Consider the following 24,244-nt stretch of genomic DNA (forward strand, 5'->3'; position numbering starts at 1 on the left):
CACACGTGCAATAGTTACTTCTTAATTCACTTAAATATACTAACTACATTGTATGCAATAATGCGTCAGTAAGAATGCGGGATAGTTAGGTATCGGATAGTTTGAACAAGAAATAGTGTTGCATTGAGTCCGTATTCGATCTAAAAATGAAAATCGGTACAAATAATAAAAAAATCAGCCGTGAGCATGTCCGGCAAGGCCAATCGCGTAAGGTTCTGTTGTTACCGTTTTGTTAGGATAGGCTAAACGGGGGCTATAAGTCAGTACCGTGTATATTACAATAGATACAAGCATAAGGGAGTACCTTCGCAGTCCTTTGTTCGTTCATTTAATAAGAAGAGAAAACGGCTAGGCCGATCATATTCGTTATAGTTTTAATTGAAAGTGTGTATTAAGCTTTTGTTTTACTTATTTTCATATTTTGTGGACCCATGGTTCAAAAGTTAGAGGAGATTTATTGTCTTCTAAGTTATTTGTCCTCAGGACACATTTTTTCTTTCGGAGCAATTATTTCTGAAAATATTCACTTTATCAAAAAATGATTTTCGGAGACCCTTCTTCGTTTTTTTAAACCTATTTAAGAGGCTCCCTAGCGCCAATGACCTTTTTCATAACGGACGGTTACAGTCTACGGTTCAATTTGTAAAGGTTAATTTTCAATATTATCAATTCTAATTAACGTTCGGCCAACACTGCCTGCGGGTGTGCGGAAGGCCTTTCAATACAAAACGGAGGTCACAATGGAGAATGGACAAAGTTTGCCCATTTTGATTTTCTCCTTTTTTTAATTCATTGGTCTGATCATGACAAAATTGATAACTGAGGATATTATATCCGCTAAATATTCATCCGTAGTCAAAATTTACACAAACAACTGCCATCTTGAATTTCTTCATTTTTGCTCTAATCATGACAAAATCTGAGTATTCTAAAGGCGCGTTCCTTAATAATCCGAGGTTAAAGTCGTAAAAAACGGCCTCCATCTTGAATTTCTTCATTAGGGTTCCGTAGCCAAATGGCAAAAAACGGAACCCTTATAGATTCGTCATGTCCGTCTGTCTGTCCGATTCTGTCACAGCCTCTTTTTTTTGCTCTAATCATGGTGAAAATTGATATCTAAGGACTCGAAACGCTCCTTAATAGGAATTCAAAGTCAAAATTGTAAAAACGGCCACCATATTGAATATCTTCGTGTTTTACTCTAATCACATTAAAAATTGATATTTTATCCGAAGTCAACATTTTCATTTTGTCCCGATGTGAAAGACCTTTAAACATAAATTCGTAGTCGAAATTTTAAAAAACAGCAGCCATCTTGACATTCTTTATTCAATGATAATTAAATTGATGCCTATGAATCTATTCTATATAGTTTTTGGCGAAACGCAAGTTCTCAGTTCGGGGCGAACTACCTACGTACTAGTTGTCTTACAGATGTAACTTGCGTACAACCACATTTTGCAATATTGTATTTTGCATCGGCAAGTCTTATACAAAAATACAATAAACCACACAAAAAAGGGGCGAAGCGAAAACGTAAGATAAAATTGAATTTGCCTACAGGTAATAAAACGTAAGATAAGGAGCATACCAAGAATACAAAACGGTAATACGTTCGGAGCGGAGAATCCTCAAGGCCAAATGCGCGCAGTGGGTCGTTCCCGGCCACGTGGGCGACGACCTCTCCGGGAACGATAACTGTAAACGCGGTGTAAACAGTCCTTCCCCAGGCAATCCCAGAATGAATACAGGCCGTTGACCGCGGGAAACGGCCCGCTGGTTCTACTCGGAAGGATGTTAGAGTTATCTCTGCTCGAGTCTGCCCAGTTGTGCTGCCATAGGCGTCTTCATGTTCTAAGCACTTGTTCCAACAGATCAATAGAACATAATTTTGTATGTGTAATAAACTAAGAATATTGTCGGTTTTAAACATTAAATACAATTGATTAGGTTTCTACTCAATACAACACATGGAACAAACAATACCGAAACTCGGTACCTATAAATGAAGCAAAAGATTAACCTCCTATTATGGGATCTTACCTAATCATTGTCAATACAAATTTGCGACAATAATTCATTGTTTTCGGTTTAAATAACCTATCCCGTAAAAATACCTATTCCCCTACGCAACGTAGCTCCGGTGATCCGGAGGTTAGATCTGTGTTATTATTTCTGATAAGGTTGTTGTTGACAAGCTCTTATTACAAATACAATATAAGTTGTTTTCGCTAACCATGGCAGGTTTGTAGTTAAAAGCGTAATCGGTAGCGTAATCAAAGTAATATTCTGAATCTGAAATTTGAAGTAACAGAATAATATCATAGTAGGCAGCGCTGTGCTGTAGGTAAATCCTTGTGCTCAGAAAGACAGCGTCCACCGGTCCGGTCCACTCCCAAAAACCCGTTGTAGGCTCGTAACGGTACGCGCCGTTACCGAGCCTTGACAAACCGACGGGCAAATACTTCATATTAGGCAATTAGGATGAGAGGATCTCAAACGTGCCGCCGCTTTGTGTTAGCGCAGGTCGTCGCCTAATTGTTTTGCGTCTACCTCCGTGAAGGTACTTGGAGGCTCACCGCCATATGTGCTTAAACAGTACCTGTATTGCAGGTTGTACTATCGGAAATCGGAGATTACAGGTGTGATGTACAATTTGTCGTATATCTTATACCTTTAAACGAGCATTTTTTGTATATATATATATATATATATATTTCGGGGATCTTGGAAACGGCTCTAACGATTTCTATTACGAAATTTGCTATATGGGGGAGAAAAACCGATCTAGCTAGGTGTTATCTCTCGGATAACGCGAATTTTTGCGTTTTTATATGTTTTCCGAGCAAAGCTCGGTCTCCCGGGTATTTTAATGTGCTACAAATGAACCAACTCCAAGCTACTGATGCTGTTTGGATATACTTTCCTAAAATTTTATAAACAGGACTGTCTAACTGATACTACAAATTCAGAATCCCCCCATAAAGCTAAATATTTAAATGCTGAACCGATATTACAAGTTGATTTTATAAATGAAACACTTTTTGACCTCGAGAGCGAAGTTCTCGAAGCAAAGGTACTTACTTGAGTTGAGGCACTTTTATCTGAGGGAGTGTTTTGTATAGGAATGTTTTGTATGTTTTTATATTTTAACCTCGAAAAAGGCTCTTTGGTAAAAGCAGACTCGGTAAAAGCGTCGAAAATTCTAAAGATACTTTTTAGGGTTCCGTACCAAAAAGCTACAAAAGGAACCCTTATGGTGCAACTTTGTCCGTCTGTCACATTGCTAAATATCTCGAGAAGTACTTAAGCTATCGATTAGAAATTTGGAATAGTAATGAATAACGCTAAACTAAACATATTGGAAGTATATTTATTTTATTTTATTTGTTTTAATTATGGAAATTCCCAATATAAAGAGGGGGCAAAATTTCAAAGTCTAGTTACTAGGCCAAGTGGGGTATCATTTGAAAGAGCTCAATTTGAACATTACCAAACAATTTTTTTTTTCATAGTGAAAAAAATTTACTTATGAAGCAAAATGTGAAAAAAATACCATTCCCCCCCCCCTTATCTCTGAAGTTTACGAATGAAAAATTATGAAATTTTTATATAATAATAACATTATCTAAAGATTACAGGAAAAATAAAATCAGACCTCTATCTTGATAACTTTTTTTTTAATTAACAGAAAATATTTTGTTATTTAATTTGCAATTTAATCCCGTTTGCAGGTGTTTATTATTGTTGAAATTCCTATGAAATTACAATAAAGGCACCATCCTTCAAATAAAATAAAAATTATCGATATCGGTTCACTTGATAATGATGATGATGTTTGTTACCTCTTCACGCTTACACCGCTGAACCAAGATAATTTGAGTCGTGGGGAACAGTTCAGTTCAGTTCAGTTCAAATATACTTTATTCATGTAGGCCCAGCAACAAGCACTTATGTATAGTAAGACAGTATTACATATTTATTATCTTAAGCTAATTATCAGAGCAATTTATTAATGTAAATATTATTCCATATATAATACTAATGAATATAATTCATAGATCAAATTTAATACTAAGTATTTCACAAAATATCGTCAAACAAAAAAAACAATTGTATAAAAAATACTAGTCTAAAATGTTTCTAGAATCAATTCTAAATGTCATACAAATAAAATAGTTTTATTTTTAGGAAGTACATACATTGGAATATCCATTTCATCATCATTATTCAAATATAGGAAATAATTAATCATTTCGAATCACAATTAATCCCACGTCATTTTATCATCCATGTAGTCTTGTGTGGTAAATTTACGCTTTACATGATTTTTTTAATTTATTAATTGATTATTCAGTAATATGGTTCGGAAGTTTATTATAAAATCTTACACAATTACACATGAATGATTTTTTTAATTTTATGGAGCCGAGTGAAGGGCAGTGCGAACTTATGTTAATTTCTAGTATTAATATGATTAATGTGACAATTTTTCTTAAAATCGGCAATATTTTTATGTACATAAAGAATATTATCATAAATGTATTGACAGTGCACTGTCATTATGTCAATTTCCTTAAATTTATCTCTAAGTGAGTCTCTATGGTTCATTTTATATATTGCTCGAATAGCAAGCTCTTCTGCAGAACAAAAATGGTAGTTATCTCTGCAGCACCACCCCACAGTAAAGTACCATATGACATAATACTATTTTACTTACTGCAAAAGCTGCAGAACTCAGTCTATTCGAAACTGGAGTTTAGAATCTAAAGTTGTACCAAGAAAAACTGTACTATCAACTGATTCCAATTCCTCATCCTTCACAATGACACTTGTTTGCACATGCCTTACATTACTAGTGACAAACTTAATACATTTAGTCTTTTTCTCATTTAACAATAAATTATTAACATCGAACCAATTTACTACTTTAGAAATAGCATCGTTTACATCATTGTAAGCTTGTTGCTGTCGTTTGACTTTGAAAATAAGTGAGCTGTCGTCTGCAAACAATACTATATCATGGTGGGTCTTTACAAGGAATGGCAAGTCATTTATGTAGATAAGGAACAGGAAAGGCCCCAATATTGACCCCTGTGGTACACCCATAGAGATCGATGACCCCGGTGATCGCTGTCCATTCACATCGACCCTTTGTATTCTACCATTTAAGTAGGATCTAAGTAAATTCAGTGCCGCTCCTCTAACTCCATAATAGTGTAGTTTCCTAATTAATGTTTCATGACAAACGCAGTCGAAGGCCTTAGACAAATCACAGAAGATACCTAAAGCATCTCGTGACTCCTCCCAGGCATCGAAAATATGCTTAATTGGCTCAACACCAGCATCGGTTGTCGAGCGACCCCGTGTAAAACCAAACTGCTTATTACGCATTAAATTATTGACGTTAAAATGTCGTATTAATTGAGAAAGAACTAATTCTTCAAAAATCTTACTGAACGTTGGTAGCACAGATATCGGTCAAAAGTTAGTGGGGTCAGAGTTGCTACCCGATTTAAATAAAGGAGGTATTTTACTATGTTTCATGAGATCAGGAAACTCGCCGCAGTCAACATTTATGTTAAATATAATTACTAAGTCAGGCGCTACAATTTCTACTCAGGATTTGATAGCATAGACAGGGACTCCCCAAAGGTCATTAGTTTTTTTGACATTAACTGAATTAAACGCCTTTACTACATCTGAGGTACACACATGTTCAAAATGAAAGTCTACACAACACTCTGGAGCGTTATCTTTTTATACAGCATAGTTCATATAGAATTGGTACGCACTAGTATTTTGTTAAGTTAATAAAATAAGAAAGTTATGAATGATGAATTTTAAATAGTAATGTATTTAGGTTTAAAAATGTATAAATTAAAAAAAAAAACTGTTATGTAAATAATTATGAACTGTTTTCTTAATGGACCCCCGTCATTTTCTGCACAACACTTTTGTCGACATTTTTGGCGTGTTGATTTCTTGTAGATCGCAATGAATTGATACCCTGGACAATTTGACTAGTCTTATTTAATTTTTTTCATGATTGCCCAGTAGTTTTGATGGATTGAAATTGGGGACAATTCGAAGGATTCATCTCGCGGGGCATGTAATTGGCCTGATTATTAGCATACCATGCCAAAACTTTTTTGAGTAGTGGCAGCTGGCTAAGTCTGGCCATCATTTCACAGGACCGTTGTGGGTTCTAATAAATGCCAATACTCATTTCTCTATGCACTCTTTAATATAAAGGTCCGACTTCATTGTTGACTATGTTATAAAACTTTTCGTCTTACAGCCGCAATTATAAATTCCTTGCCATATCATATGTTTTTTTGCGAACTTGTCAAATTTCACGAACTTATATTTTTCGGGTAAATTACCTCTATTATTGGCCATATAAAACTTCGAACCGAGTAGTTGATTAAAATCGAGTGTTACATACGTCTTGTCGTCCAACAACAAGCAACCTTCGAATTTTGTCAATACTGGGTCGTACAATAGTCGAGCTAGTGTTTTAGCTTGTCGGATCTGCTTAATAGTCCGATTTGGCTGTTTTATTGCTCGATAGCTCTTATAGCCACCTCTGAGGTGAATCATCTTTATCATTCTAGAAGTTTCTTTGAATTTTTGGGATGAATCATAATTAGATCGTCCTGAATTTTGTTTGAGTGATCTTGGGACTTTTTCCCAAAATCTTGTTATTTGTCCCAGACCTCCGATTGGTTTGTGTTTTCCTGTCGGCTGATAGAGTCTCCTTGTAACGTTTTATGACCCTACAAATACTAGCTTTTAGCATCTTAAGCGACTTAGCTGTCTTTGTCCGGGATCGATAAGAATTTTCGAAGTATTTGTGCACGATCAATCTCCTGTTCTCAATTTTCATGGTCGAAAACTTTAAAATGCATAAAGCTAGGAAAATAATATTTTTACAATTAATACTTTGAAAGTTGTTGATTGAACTGTAATTGTCAATTTTTTTCCCGCCATGGAATTATTATTTTTTAAACATTGCTAATTATGTGCCAATTCTATATAAACTATGCTTTAATGTAACAGCAGACGAGGGTGATGAATTTAAATCCTTAGTTGTGAAAACTGGTACCGTGGTGAAATTTTTTTCCAATTCTGTAGCTACTTCTAAATTTGAATCTATAATTTTGCTATCGATATTTAGTTTAAGATTAAGATCATTAACTGTGTGTTTCGAGCGACCAGTCTCCACATTGATTACTTTCCAGGTTGCTTTAATAATGTTGGAACTATTTTTTATTTTTTGACTTAGATAATTTCGCTTAGCTATATGACAATCTATTTTAAACTTTTTCGAATATTTCTTGACATGTTCTTTAAATTCATCACTCGTATTAAACCGCCGTTCCTCATACAAGGCATACAGTGCACGTCTTCGTTGATGTAAGTCCGCAGTAGCCCACTGACTAAAAACTGATGCACCACTAACTAAGACCGATTTTGAAGTAAATATCACATTATAATGAATGGATCATAAAAGTGTGAAAGAATGAATTATACATACTATTAGGACTCATATCGGAAGACAAAAAGGGTAGCGCCTGAAATAAAATTTGCTTCATTCTTTCTACGCGGTCCGAGGTTACTGGTACAAAAGTTAGTTGTTTTCTCAAAGTATTTTTCCTTAATGTCTCAAATACCAATAATTGACCTAAGTGGTCTGATTCTAAATTACTGATAACTTTTTTAGTAATAGGAACAATATCAGTGAAAATATTATCTATACAAGTTGCACTAGTAGCAGTCACTCTAGTAGGCTCCATAAACATGTGGTTGAGATTACCAGATTTGAAAGATTCAACAATCTACAAGACATTGTTGAATTTTCCAAAATATTTACATTAAAGTCGCCGCATATAAATAATTTCTTACTAGAAGATGATATTTTAAGTAGCACAGATTCCATTACACTTTCAAATATTTCAAAATTATTTAATGGCGGCCTATACACACAGACAACAATAAATTGCTCCAATTCTACTGCACTTAATTCTATAGTCCGTTCAACAGACAAGGATCCTTACGTTCCTTAAATTTTAACTAACTTTTAATATAATTAAGGACCCACCATGTATGGAACTAATTCTGGTGAACGAACTTCCCACCTGATGATTATTAAATTGAGGCATTAATTCATTACTTGTTAACCAATGTTCAGTAATACATAAAATATCAACATAAAAATCGTTCATAAAAAGTTCAATCTGTAAATCTTTTCCTCTAATACATTGAATCTTTTGATGCACCAGGTGGATATACTTTCCATGTTTACAGTATTTTTTATTATAATTATTTAAAACTAAATTGCCAGAGACAGAATCTTTTGTCTTAACAGCTAGTTTAAATAATTGGTTATGACTGGAACCAATTCCAAGCTCATAATGGGCTGCTCAATAGGAGCAGAGTTGTCTGCCAAATTCTTGGCAGAAATGTCAAGTAAATAGGATAGCGATTAAGCTATTTGTCTCTTGTAATAATTTGAAAGGTAACACTTACCTTTAGTCAAAAACACCGTAGGCATATGGTATTTACTAACAAATTTGTTAGTGTCAATTATGCTAAACTTACTATTATATGTACAAAGATTATATAGAGATATATTCAACTTATGTCTAATTTTATTTTCTGCCTCTGACATTTGCTCACAATAGGGGAATGTGAAAATAATAACTTCATGCACTGCAAGTAAATTTAACTTTTCAAAGTATTTAAGAAAATTATTTTTGTTCACATTTCCCCTATTACCCATAAGCAGTGTTGTCTAGACGACAGAATAGTTTTATCCCCGAAATATTTATGCATTTTTGACCAAATAGGACTTTTTGGGGGTGGAAGTTTGTATGGGGTATATAAAAAGCAGGTTGGATAAAAAATACGAGTAAATACCCACATCACAAATTCCACGCAGACGGAGTTGCGGACAAAAGCTAGTTCCTTATGAATATTTCTGAAGCGTTAGTTCGCGAGCCTTACGTACGTCTGAGACGAAAGCTCAAATTCATTCTTCTTTGTTGAAGTTATTGTAACCTAATAATCAAACTTAACCTATTTTAAGTAAATCTAATGGCAATGAAGGTTAGATTAAAAATTAACCCACGATAGGAACATGTTTTTTTTTATGTTGTGTTTAGAAGTCAATTGGGAATTCATATAGCTTTATCAATGACTTTGCTTAGGGAAGCTTTGATATGAATACCGCCACAAAAGTCCTAAAATACAATACTGAATGCATATAATTTACCTCTCCTACATATAGAGAGGATGTATTTTTACGCTACTACCAACAGGGTGGAGTTTTGTTACGTAGGCCACAATTTTTTTTACATCAGGGACCTACCACCGAGTATAGTGTGTTAACCAGTTTTTAAACTCTAGAATTTTCCAAAAACATTTAAATAAGTACATATTATTTTAATTGTACAAGATATTATAACAAAATATAAAAGGTAAAGGTACAGTCAGCATGAATATTAGCGGATGAACCAACGCACCAAAAGTATCTGCAACCCTAGAATACTTTCACAAATAGAGATACATGTACTTTACTATTCGCGCTCAAAAGTATTTGCCACAGTCTAATTGTTCTACATACAGAGACACATGTCTTTTTGTTAACCTCTTAGAAAATGGTACCATACAGAGCGATGAAAAGCAATGGCAATGCAAAAGAAATCACTACTGTGCTAAAGTAATGGATCGAACACATTTTCGAAAAAGTTATTTTCTGTGGACAATATCATAAAAATTAACGACTTTGGTACATATGTATCCTGTTTTTCTTGTTTGGGTCTCAAGTACAAAAAAATGTAGCCCGCCTGTAAGACGTAGCGTAAAAATTTGCTTTAGATTTCCTTAACTTTGCTGTCTCACGAAAAACACGAACGAATTAACCATGTATATGACCCTACTAGGTCCGTAAAAAACTGCATGTAAGCGTGATTTACAGTTTAAAAGAATGTTTATTTAAGAGATATGAAACCTATGCTAGAGTAAAGAGTATTTATAAAAGTTGTCTATATATACGTAGTTTAAGATTGTAAAGTTTAAATTAATGATTTTTTTTCGCTTAGTTGTCCGATTATTGATAGCCACTTAAACTTCCACCAAAATTCACAAATAATCGTATCACAATATTAATTTTGAGGCCAGCCCACACGCTATGCCCGCATCGAAAATTTGTCGCACATTAAGCGAGAAGGTAGGTATAATCTAAACGAGAGTGAATGAGAAGGGTATAAGAAAAACAGGGCCGGCTAACGGTACACACACGGAAGTGTGTCAGTAGCGTAAAGCGTGCTTCAAAAGCGATAGGCAGCAAGCGGCTTCACCGCCGCAATCGAATACCTACCTTGACCCTGTTACTATTGATTCGGAAGTTCTATCAAAAGTAATCTGGTTTTCGATTTTCACGGTGTTGATTCACAACAATAGAGCGTTCTCTGCTTCTGTTTTAATACCTACATAGTCAGCCTACTTTGAAACCTACCTCAAGGGTGAACTAATGATTTAGAATACCAGAAAACCTTTCCTGGCCTCATTTCAATTTCAATATTTTTGATAAATGATGTTTTCCACGGCAATGCCACCGGCAGTAATGCGAGGCTTATTCGCAATTAGAATTTAACATTAAAGCATATGCGCTATTTAAGGCACAACATTAACTCGTAGCCCTTACAATTGACGCACTTCAACGTGATTGCTTTTCTAACTCCACTTCTTTCTGTAGTCGAAATACATACTAACCTTTTTCTATTAAAAGGACGTCAGAGTCATAAACACAGCTGTTTTTGTTATAACTCTGCAGTATTAAGGTTCCCAGGGGTATTAGGCCTGGTTCGACATGGACTTAGCCAGTATTGTCCACTACTGCTAATAGTGTCTGCTAGTGTTGATACAGTATCGAGTCCTTGAGCCCTTATCTTTAACTTCTATCAGTTTTTAGGCTCTACTACACAGTTTGTAAATGGAGTCCTTAAACGAATCTTCTGTAAAAGCTCAACTCATTTCTAGAGAAGATTTTTTGCACCAATTTAATGATGCAGTAGTTTTAACCATTTCGATATACTCTTATTTACACAGAACCTTCAAAAGTGATATATTTATTTTGGGACTCTTCTTAATCCTTTTGAGTCACGTTACTAGAATACTGGGCTCCGGACTCAAAATGTTATGAAACTTTAAGCGACGGCCGCTTCTTCATACAAACGTAGTCCCCGTTTGTTCTCTCTAGATATTGCCCTCATGGAAAAGATTTTTATAATATTAGATGTTTAAATAGACTATAGCTATATAAATATAATAATATATATACGCGAACATTAGAGCAAATAGTAATCTAAATTAAATAAATAATAATAATCGATTGTCCATGTACGTACTTCCTTTTATTTTTGTATACTCAATTAAATAACATGATAGGGAGGCTACATTTTTTTTTACTTAATATCTACCTGCCACTGTTGAATTTCAAAAAACAGTATGCCCTGTACGCGTTACACTACAGTCATAGTTTATAGAAAATATAAATAGTAGTTTCAAATGCATAAATGTCTTGAGGGGTTCCCGATTTTCATCGATTTTTGACTAGTTTTGAGTCTTTACTCCTACATTTGCACTATAGGTACAATTATAAAACAAACGGCTATCGGTTTTTTAATCTTTTATCTCAATTCTGGTCTGCCGGATTTTGAAAGAAATTAACAGTTATTTTTTCATAACATTGTTTAAAAAAACTTTATTTCATTACTAGATTGCTGTGAAGGATTTTACATGTACGAAGTCTACATATTTGGGTTTCTAAAAACTGGTCAGAGATTTTAATTTTTTACTAATTGACACAAAAGTTATGGCTAGTAAACCAGTTTTTAGGCCTAACATTTTGAAGTAAATATGTCGTTGCTGTTAATATTATAAGCTACAAAAAACAATAGAAAACTAAGGAATTCAGATCGAAGGTCATTGGCGTTAGGGACCCCCTTAACTGGTCAAATAAAACGTAAAACGAAAACTTCAGATCAATATGTACGTATGCAGGTAACGCTACGCTAGTGCTCTATTTTTTTATGCATAACAATTATACATACCTACAATTGTTATGCAATGCAAATTATTTAAATGAAATTATTTATGGTGGCCAGTTCCGAATACTATTCCTATTAAATCGGTATGATCTCGATTGAGCAGATGATAAAGGGGAGTTTACGTATTAGTTAAGAGTACCCAACGTAAGCCATGTAAAGTGCGTAAATGATACAATTTGGCCATGCATGATATGGGTTTTTTTTAATTAATGCTCATTTTCAAGCAGCACTCTTTGAATGATTTGTGAATGTCAAGCTACATAATAAAAACACATTAATAAAATATCTAGTCATGCATTTTTCTGGTATACACCTAATTTTATTAATGTTTAATTTTTATTGTAAATGTATACCTATGGATCGGTGTTGTCTGGAATAAATGATTTATTATTTTTCCCTTTATTCATGTATGGTCTTAGATTAGGTCATTTACGAGTATACTATGAATATAAAAGCTAAGCTTAAACCCGAAATAAAAAAGATAAATTGTTAGGTTGTCTGTGACGTTTACCTTTATATATTCGACAACATCAACAACAGATTGATTGTGTTTTTATTGCGTAGTTTGATATCCACCAATTATTCAAAAAAGTAGTGCTTGAAAATGAGCATTCATTTAAAAGATATACCATATCATGCATGGCCAGATTTTATCGTGTACATACTTTAGGTATTGTATGTTACGCGCAAGGCGTCGGAGGCGTGCTGCAATGCGCATGTGGAGTGGCTCGGCCTCTAATCGAGAACAACTAAAGAGCCGGGAGGGCTCAAAGTGCTATCTATGGAAAGATAGGCGAGTCTTGACATGTTATGGGAAAATCGCAGTAGGTTCATTAGGTAATTTACCGAGGAACAAAGAGTGCGATTTTTTGTATGATGTTGAGATTTTGTGCGCTGAAGGCAGGCAGAATTAACGAATTAATTTCACGGACGACCATCACCTCAAAGAACTCTACAGGAACTCGGTATCACCAAACCCCTTAACCACACAAACAATTATGTTCGGAAAATCAAATCAATCACAAATAATTAAACTTCTAGTATTAAGGCGAAGTAGGTACCTATTAACCAATATACTCACAAAGCCATAATACGTCAAAATTTTAACGTAAGCGGTGACAGGTACAATTAGGATCTAATTTATATAAGTATTGTATTTGTAAGTCGTATTTCGTCAAAATATTAAATATCAACAAAAAGTGCATACAAAAGCGAGTTTTTCTGTCACCGCTCAAGTCACGTTCCGTTCCGAGGTTCGGAACGCAATCGCAGTCTTGTAATTTAGTATTTTTTACAACGATGTATTGCGTTAAGTGGCCGCCATCGCCACGGGCCATTGACCCGTGCAATCGGGCTTTATTCACACTCGGCTATTTTGCGAAAAATCACTCAAGGCCGCGCTCTTAGCCGAAACAAATCTATATTTTAATAGAATTTTTTTGGTTCGATATTGCAAATTGCGTGCGGCTGTTACTTTGTTGGTCAACCAATTGCGTGATGCCATGGATATTGTGAAGTATTTTTTAGCCTGTTACCTCTTCTATGTTTGGGAATTTTCGTACATTATTCAATGACTATAATAATAACGATTTACTGTACCTAGTAAATCGCGTTAGTGTAGTTAGTAGTAGTATTAGTAATTAATTATAACTGGTTTACAATCAGTGTCTTCCTTATGGCCACAGTCCTGCCTATAGCCATCATCATCTTCCAAACGTTGTCCCGGCTTTTTGTCTAGGCTGACTAAGGAAACCTGGGCCTCTCTAGATATCATAACCTTAACCTAAAAGAATTGGCACAGGCTATGAAAGCGGCTGAAATGTAAATTTGAGGTTTGAACATCTTCCATAGAAATAGCTAACCAGCTAACACCCATTCGGGGCAGGTCTCAACTTTTATCTCTTGACGGCGGTGGCGATCCACATATATGTTGTACTGTACTATCTACCTACTTGTACCTTTTTAACAAGATTAAGTACACTTTGACATTTTGATTTGAAAACTTCGAACATTGATTGACATTATTTATTTTCCTACTCCTCTACTGTTATCTGTCATTTATGCATTCATTAACACGAATATAAGAACATACATAAAAGGCTTCAAGAAAAGTCTATATTGTCTATTCCTCATAACAGCACTTGTGTTTTAAATCGCTATAACGTTACTGCGATTAATGGCTACCAACCTAACAAAATCAAAACTAATACAGTTTTAAACTAATAAGTGCATTGCTGCCAACTTACAAAATATTCATTTGGTTGCATAGTAAAAACAATTGAGAGAGAGAGAGACGAAATGAGAAAGATCTCACATGCGTGTTTCTCACACCCGTAATATAGCAACACCCATAGACTATGAAGACCGCTTCGCGTTGCTTGTTAGTCTCCGGCTACTGTGGCCAAAATCGAGAGAAAACTGTCCAAAAATTGAATTTAGCAAGGAGCAAGTACCAGGGCCTCATGAGTTACGAGAACGTGTCGCCGACCGACCAGGCCGTGGCGGGCCGGGCGCGTAACAAGGGATGCTCGCGTGTCTTAGCTATTTACTTTTGCTTTGTTTGCCTAAATTAAGATTTATTTTTGTTGACTCGTAGGAAAAGTATTGTATGCAACGTTATATAAGTAGGTCAAAAAAATGCTCGTGGCGTATTCCTTTACAATGTATTCCTTTATATATATATATTTATAATATTTCTGTCCCTACCTTGCCATAAGAGTTTATGACATTTATAACATTATCGAGGACATAAAAAATATTAAATTATAGTATTTTATGCAATATATATATATATATATATATTATAAATATATATATATATATATTATAAATATATATATATATATATTATATATATATATATATATATATATATATATATATATATATATATATATATATATATATATATATATATATATATATTTGTATATGTTTAGAGTTTAATCTAAGATTAAAAGGGTTTTTTTTAAATTAATAAGTAAGTATGACGCTGTAACATCTAATGCAATAATATAAGTACATCACATCGGTTTTAGTACAATCCATTTTTAACCTAAATAGACGAGTCAATTAAATTCAACGAAAAGTAGATATTAGGTATTTTTATTTACTTATAGTTCACGTGTGCAAAATATATCTTAGTATAAGATTATTTACAAGTATACCTCTATTATCCGCATCCTGATTTCGTTACGATTGGCAGTAGATTCTTGCAAAGAACACGGTCAGCTAACTCGAATAACTCGGTTAATTGTTAACGTGTGCGCTAAGTGCCCGCCGCCCGCCGGTACCTTAGTAGTCAGGCGCTAGCTATGCTCATCGGCAGATTCCTTTATTAGGCGTGGAGAAATGGACAACCCACGAATCACGTTATTCCGTTGTAACTTTAGAAATACATCTTTACAAATACTCTTTTGTTCTATGAACATTTTCAATCTAATAAAAGGAGTAGTGATTACTGGTGGTAGATTCGTTTATATATTGCCATGCAAAATAAAGAGGTGAATAAAATAAAAGACGCATTTTTTTATCTACTAGAGCAAAAAGCTGCCTCTTCCTACTTTAGGCCTAGTTTTTGAATGGTTGTAAGCAGGTCCGTCAGTATTAGGTGTATTTTAGGTGTCAACAAACACAAGACATGTCCAATTGTAAACAGTGCACGATCGGACACTCGTACTCGTAGTCAACCAATGATTCATTATTAATATTATTATAAAAATATTGCACTGCTGGACCATATGTACGTATACGTATTTTCATGGTAGTCCGATGCGTAATCTATAGGGCACGTCAAATGAAACAAGTTATCTGCCTACCGATATTTAATTGAGATCTTAGTGCGTACTGCGTAGTAATAAAGGTTATCTGAAGTCCATGGATTTGGTGGAATACGTCATGTTGTTGAACAAAGCACAGGTGCTTCTTAAGTCACTGAACTGAAAATTATTTTACGAAATTATATTCAAATCAGAATGCAATACTCAAAATTTTGCAAGCTTCGTAGTATAAATTTGGATGGATATAGGTTAAAAATCCATAGGCTTAATATACATACCTATATCGTCTGAAACATCTAACTAGTCGATATTCTAAATCAAGTTTATTATTCAAGCTTAAATCTGTCCGTAAAGACAATGGCGTCCATCGGCTACCAGCGAGGAATCACGCCATTACCTAGTCCCAGACGACCTAACGCCTAACCCATTTTTTTACTATTTATGTTTATGCCAAAACTAGGATATTTGGTAAACCGCTAAAAAGCCCACTAATTTGGCATTCAGAGTTTAGGTAGTTTAATCTTGACACTAAGCGACGTGGCAAGATATGAAGGTTTTCTTAAGAAATATAAACTATTACGAAGGCCCACACATGCTGGCTCTATTTATTATTATTATTTTATACATATACATTGTTTCTTAAACTATGTAACGACAGTCAACCGGACATCTAGAGACGAATCGTTTGACAAAACAACAAAGTTTACGTCCATAGACTCCTAAAATTATAAACCCTCCTGAATAAAAATCTACGAATTAAATAATAGGAATAAAAAAGTATTTGCATAAAGTGTTGCTATTGCTACCCACAGCCACGGCAACAACACGGATAGCTACTGAAGCGAAGCGGCTAAATGGAAGCGATTATTTCGCGCCTACATCTTGATTGCGTACGCGCCGAGAACCCACATTTACAATCCTGATCAAATAACTATTACGATTTACGCCATAATAACTTAATATATACCTACCTCATGACTTGTCTTCAATCAATATCTTTTGAATGAATTTAGAAACATATCATAACTTCTTAACCTTTGTAACATAGTATGAACAATGTTTATTATATGATATTTAAATGTATTTGCTATATGTTTTCAATAATTGTTGCAGATAATACGTCAGGGTGGCGGCGTCTAAGTATGGCAGCGGCGGGATCTCGCTGGGTTCTGGGGTCGCGGTAAGACGCGGCATGAAGTGCGCGGGGGTCGCCGGCAGCGGGGGCGGCGACGAGCTCCTTCTCGGCGCGTGCTGGCTCGACCCCAAGCTGGACGCCGCTTCGCCCCCTCCGACCTGCCATGAATTGTTGGATTCTCTACTAGCTCCACCTCCACTGGCAGAACTAAAACCTTTGCCTCCTTTTACTGGCTATACTGGTCATCTTTCGATAAATGGTATCTCTGGTCACCATTACCACGCCATCGCTCAACGTCTTCCAGAAGAAAACAATAACTACCCCACACAAAGTGGATATGGTGCTGATCATGACGTTGTCTCATCATCAACATGTGCTGCGGAGACTGAGCCCCCTGATCTCGAAGATGTTAAACCTTTCCCGTTAGATGCTGATACGAAACCATTCTCAGCGGAAAATTCTGCTCCCGGCGCACCTGATTCTTGCGCTACATCTTGCTCGCCACCTGCAAAAATGTTTGATGATAGTCACAAACAAGACATGTACGACATTAGCTCCATTGAGGATATAGCTGCCATAATTGGTTCGGCAATAGCTGACACAACAGTACCCTCACAACCAGAAGACCCTGAAAGAAATGATTCAAGAGACAGTTGGATGGACATCGACGCATGGATAGCAGGAGCCTGCAGCCAACACAGTGATAAAATAGTACCACAAGACCTGGCTGAGTTTTTGCCAAGTTCTCCACCGCCGTCACTTCCAAGTTCTCACCATCCTGGGTTAGATTTTCCATGCAAACCAGGTCAGGAATTTTCAAAAAGCCAAGAATTCCTGCACAAGATTTCATCTCACGGACAAGCTGGCTCAACTCTACAGACTCTTCTCACCCATGGTTACATGCCTCTGCTTCAAAATAGGCTACAAAATGGCCCACCGGTGAAACAAGAAGCACCCAGTTCTACTAGTTTTGGTATGGATGTAATATCGACCTCTTCTCCTCCAGGAAACGCTGTATCAACCACAGATGGCGTAGGTGGCCTCTTGAACGGCCGGTACCCACCTCATTATGCTCTCAGTTTGAAACCCGATGGACTTTGTAGTCCGGATCGGCTATTGGGCTATCCTCACGCCCACACAACGACTGCTACTCCTTCCAGCAAGAGTAAAAGAAGTCGAGCAAAGGCGAAACAGTCAAGTAATGGAGGGAATATTCACGGTAGTTCTTTGGCTTTCCCCACAGCGACGGCAGCCGAATTGAGCGGCCTTCTTGGAAAAGAAAAGCCTGTTCATCGTTGCGGTATATGTAATAGAGGGTTCCTCAACAAATCTAATATAAAGGTGCACCTTCGAACTCACACAGGTGAGAAGCCCTTCAGGTGCGATGTCTGCGCTAAAGCGTTTCGCCAGAAGGCGCACCTCATCAAACACCAGCAAATACATAAGCGAATTGGGAGAGACTAATCATAGAGCAAAGACTAACAGGATCATTCCTGGCACTAGCTCAAAATGAAGCATTTTGTAGATCGTAGATATGTGTGAGTGATTGTTGTTTGTGGACGGACGTATTATTGTGTGCTGCTAGTACCTCAATTTGAGCGGAATCTCACTTTTTAGCCTAGTAATTGTTCATGAGTACTTCAACATTAAAAGTATGTATATGTCATTGTCTTTTAACTTAGTTATGAGCGATAGTCTTGTATTGATTTGATATTAACCCCTTTAGGTTACACTCCTCCTAAGGACAAGTGCAATGTTAACTAGTTTTAAGATATGTCTCCAGAAATACTTTGGTGTAGATAATATTATTTATATTAATTTTAGTGAAAATTTAATTTACATTTTCCTGAATGGTTATTTTTGTACTTATTACTTTAAATTTCATCTCATTAGCTAGATTTATTAATTTGGCTAAGTAACAATTATTTTGATGCTCCTTATTTGTACTGTTAATATAGTACGTATGTTAGATCGACTTCAAAATGAAATTGAAATAATTATAATGCCTTATATGTAAATAATTACTCCGATTACCTATTTATAGTCAATTCTAACGAATATTAATTAGTAAATTGTAAAAAATTTGGTGCATGAATCCTTCATATAAACAAATAAGACAAATCTCATGATGCTAGCGCGTAGGTACTGTAAATCTTTGAATATTTACGTTTACTTCAACCTGCTACATATCTAATACCTCCACTACATTATTTGTCAGCGAAAGCTTTCTTCGTATATACTTTTATAGTTTTTATAGTAATATGAATTTAAAAGCAAACACAAAGTCTAGCGGTGTTTAGTCAAACGCTGATTGTGCGGCGCCGTGAGTTGATCGATTCCTTCATATTGCGCTGGCGCACGCGAGCTCCGGAACTGGCCGCGTCCGGGAAGCGGATGGAAAAAATATTTAAAAAAATTGTTCCAATAACGATGTTGCGCAATAGTGCATTCGACTCATGTTAAGTTAAATAATTTGCTTACATATATTACCTCTAACCTAACGGTGTCTTTTACTAGATGATCGACAGCCGATAAGTACTAAATTACGACTCTCGTCTTTTTTCACAAACCGTTTAATACTTCTCATACCCTAAATAAATTGTTTTTTTTTTCTTTTTCCCAAAGTTACATATATTTGATACATAATTATTTACAAATCCAGGGGAAAAATAGCAAAATAAATAAAACATGGATTTTCACTGCTAGATCAATAAGCTAAATCCTATTCACAATATATATTATATTTTTATTATTGTTAGTATAAAATTTTAGTAGACAATATATGAAAATTTTAATAACATCAGTAAGGTACACTATTTGTAATATAATATACCTATGATAAAGTATTTAAATATAAAACAATTACTTACCTAAAATAACCCGCCCTTAAAAAGTTGTTATAAATTATCAACATTTAGCTTTTTGCTACCATGTCGCCTAAAAAACTATGTACTTTTAACTAAAAAGAAATAATAATATTAAAAAAATAAATAAATAACTTAAATTTGATTTTATCTGATTTTGCATAAAATTAGGGTCGTTTGTTATGTAGGCTGCGTCCAATATGCATTTAAGAGTTAAGTATCTCTTTGCTTTATTGTTATAATAGTAGCTTGTTTTGTGAACAAAAATACAGTACCTACCTATTTTTTTTTCTTACAAATTTCACTTTTTTACGAAATCTTTATGTTTTTTTTTTTAATTTATTGCTTTCTCTCATACGATAGCATGAGAATCACCTTATGCTCTTCCCTCACTTTAATGATTACTCGTTCTACCAAATATTTAGTGCTGTATCGTCATCTAATTTAAATTGTTATTAATTTTCTATAATAGTTTCTTCTTATTAATTTCGAATGAAATAGTTGAGGTTCGCTCTTGCCGCTAGAGTTCACGGGCCGGCGGCCATAGAGTCTGTAAACGACTCGACATCGACATTAATTAATTTCCTATTTCTAAACATGGTTTGGTGAAGTTATGGCATAAAATATCATGTTAAGATCAAATGCACTCAATTAGAATACTCCGTTTTATCCAAATATACTTGTATAGACCCGATTTACCAATATGTTCTCCATTAAATTACCAGAAAAAATTAAGTTTAGAATCTATTTCTCAAACAATTTAACATTACCAAAGCCAAGTTCAATTACCGTTTTGATCACTGTGTCACACCCCAGCTTATAATAGAGTCATAATGTTTATCAAGTACCTTTTATTTAGTAACTAAGTGATTGATAGTTCTTAAGTATTTATTGGTAACTTTAGTTATGTAATTATTTTTTTTATTGTAAATCTTTTCCAATCCATTCGGTCATGCATCACCAATACTTTCTTTGTAGATATATAATGTACTGTTGTAAGAAACGCTGTTATATTTTTCGAGAGGTTTTCCAATTATCTTAAGTAAATTGTAAATTAATGTAAATGAAAGAAGATTTTTCGTTAACTAAACCTATGTTTTTGTCCTATCAACATTTCCTCAACCGTTTAAATTATATTCACTAAAACGCATTCCTATCATGAAACTTTTCCATCTCTGCTCACTACTAACGTAAGTAGGTCAAGACGTCAATGTCGCAAACAAAGGTGTGAAACAGACAAAGTGAAAGATTCCACTAAAAGTTCACAGAACACACGTAATGTTCCCGTGAGTCGGAAGAAAGTCGGATGTGAAAATTGTCATAATGCACATACTGCCAAGCAATTGGTTTTTTGCGATCACTGCGCAAGTGCAGGGCATACGAGAGAAAACAGCCGCCGACACACGCGGCAGCGGCGGGGAGCCCATGCAGTGTCCCCGCGCACACTAGCGTGCCGTACCGCCAGCAAATTATCCACAATTAGGACTGCTTGATTAAACGCCGATTTAATACTGATTACAACAGATTCCGGCGATAAATGTATGAATTTCATTCCGTTACAATACTCAAAATACGCCAAGGTAAAATTATTTATACCTGTGGATTAGTGTTCATTTACAGTTTTTTTTTTTATTTAGTAAGATATACACATATACACTTTATTAGGAATACAAATAGTTCTACGTACCAATTACTATTCGTTACTGGAAAACTAAAATTGCCTATTTGGCTGTTACCAACACACGTGTTTGCATTAGTAACAGCGTGTGTAGGCCAGCGTATCGTGCTGACGGTACCGGCGGAGCCGCACGGCGCAGCGCGACGGAGAAATTCTTTCACCAACCCACTTACATAGAGAGGTTTGATTTCACCGCCGCCGCCACCTCTACGCGACCGTTCGTTCTGTTGCTTATAAAATCTCACGACTACCACTCGTTACTTGAGTTTTAAATAAAGCATGCGATCAATGGTCCAAAACTGGCAATTCAGCAAAGTCGTGGGGTCAATTAATTGTTTATAGCCTCCGAGTTCTTAAAAGATTTACAAAGAATAATTATATCATAACGAATATAATTTCATGTTTGAAAACACAGATCATTATTACCAACTGAACTTGGTACCAAATAGTTTATTATCATATGTACTATATGTACTTAGTTGAAAAGTTCAACATGATATGGTTAGGGATATCAGAAGTATGTGAAAATCAACTTTCAAGGTAAGTGTGTTAAAAATAAAGTTATTCCATAGATATAAATAAAACATTGTTTCTCATCCATAATTCGACAATTTTTTTTTACCACACAAACTCGTAAAGGCTCTCTTTGTACTTGTACTTCAAAAATTGAAAAGCAAGCAATGCATTCCTTATCCACATGTGTGGCAAAGATAATTGATACAAATTTTGAGTTGTTTGCTCGTGTTGGGTAATAGAATTTACTATTAAATAAGTGATGATTTTGAATGATATATATTTTATAACGTTCAGTTTAATTTAATTTGTAATGTTTTACAGTTAGTATTTTCCTGGCGTTGTTGTGGTTAAAATATTTTTGTGGCACTCGAGCAAAGTTTCCCAACCAGCAAAACATATTAATGTTAAAAGCACGTTTCTATCTTGGCCTAAGGTGGTAAGAAGGTAACAAGAATTGGTCCAGTAAAGTCTCTAAAAACGTTCTCTCGACACGATTTGGGTACAAATTACTCGGCTTAAGGTGCTATAATCGTTGTTTGTAGCTTTAGAAGCTAAATCATCGTATAAATATAAAAGTAATACTTAGCACAATTAGTGCTATAATAGCAAACTTCAACACAATATCTTAACTAATTATCGTATAAAGGTCCTTTAAAAGTATTACTCAGAGTTATAAGTACCAGAAAGGGTTTTTTAATACCATTACTCAATAAATTATCGTATACAGGTTCTATAATGGTAATATGCAAGACTATAAGTAAAATACAAGAAATTTGAACCCGTCTATCGACACATTAATTTGTCAATTAATGGTCAATTAATTTATTTTACTTGACTTATTAGCACTATAATTGTATTTTTCATCGTAATTACTCTACTGATTGGTAATTTGTATATACAAAAACGGTCACATTCGCGAGATCTGATGTAGAGAGCGCTTAGTAAAAATGCTGTAGTGTCTCCAATACATTCGTTCGTGCTATATCTAGAAACAAAAGGTAAAAAAATCTATCGTTGTTAAGTCGGAACTGGAAATATGACTTGTAAATGATATTACCCCGTCAAGTACAGTATACTTTAATTGAAAAATTTGAATGGACCCACTGAATCATTGCGATTTATACAAAATATTTTAATTACAAAATAATTATATTAAGCGATTGGCCTTGATAGTAATATACGATCCATATTACGACATTTAATCGAACATCAGTCGAATAACATACGTTAGGGTCCCATTTATATGTCATATTAAACCGCCATTGCCACAAAATGTCGGTTCTTTGAGTTTGAACCGCTACAAACCCCATCACGAAGTTTTTAAAATGTTTCCTCGATTTCTAATAAACCTTTTCAGTGACGTTTTAATCCGCTTTATGACATTTTATTGTTAATTTTTGGTTGTTCAAGCGTCCTGAATAAATTTTTATTCTATTCTATTCTAATGGATCTGTAATTCTGTATGTATAAATGTATACGTTATATACTCTCAATCGATGCTGTATGGATACTTTCGATCAAAGAATATGTTTCAAAATCGGTCAACAAAAAAACATAAAACTCAATTTAGAACCTCCTCTTTTAAAAATGAAATCAGTTGAAAATTATAGTTTAACAGAAATAAATCAAGCATCAAAATGACACCAAACGTTACTACATCAACAAAACTTTTTCTAAGACAACATTTTGAATAAGGTGACACTGAAAGAGTTCTTAGTGAGTCAAAAGGACCAACTTTGGAAAAGGAAATTTACTGAAGCAATAGATGTGTGCCGTAAATCGCACTTTTTAATCTTCGTCTATCATTTCAGTACCTATAGTAGTGTTACTTACTAAAATATTTGTAATGAATAATTAGCTTTATGAACCTATTTTCCATGTATATCCGGCCTTTTTACAGCAATTTATAAATTTTCATCACACTTGCTTGTAAAAAGTATTAAGTATCTCACGTAGGCGATGCGGTTCGTAAATCCTAAATTTGGGGCTGTAATATACGTCCGAAATTAGACAGAAAAGTGTTATTATTTTCCCTCGCAAGTGATGAAAAACATTGTGCTTGCCATGGGCTATACAGGAATTACGACTCGTGTTATTTAATCCTTCGCCTTTGTTTACCGCCCTTAATAAACAATGTACTATTTGTTCATTATTGT

The 24,244-nt window shown here is 34.8% G+C and overlaps 1 protein-coding gene across 2 annotated transcripts in view; it reads left to right on the top strand.

Annotated features, from left to right (window-relative positions):
• Positions 1-20,984, top strand: part of LOC133518598 (ichor) — a 45,141-nt gene extending 24,157 nt beyond the window's left edge. For both annotated transcript variants that reach the window (XM_061852265.1, XM_061852261.1), the window contains one exon: positions 17,009-20,984. In XM_061852265.1, coding sequence (XP_061708249.1) covers positions 17,088-18,494 — 1,407 coding nt within the window. In that variant the 5' untranslated portion in view covers positions 17,009-17,087 and the 3' untranslated portion in view covers positions 18,495-20,984. The remainder of the gene's footprint in view (positions 1-17,008) is intronic.
• The last annotated feature ends 3,260 nt before the right edge of the window (positions 20,985-24,244 follow it).

The sequence above is a fragment of the Cydia pomonella genome, chromosome 1 (assembly GCF_033807575.1).
Source record: "Cydia pomonella isolate Wapato2018A chromosome 1, ilCydPomo1, whole genome shotgun sequence".
In the NCBI taxonomy this organism is placed as follows: Eukaryota; Metazoa; Arthropoda; class Insecta; order Lepidoptera; family Tortricidae; genus Cydia; species Cydia pomonella.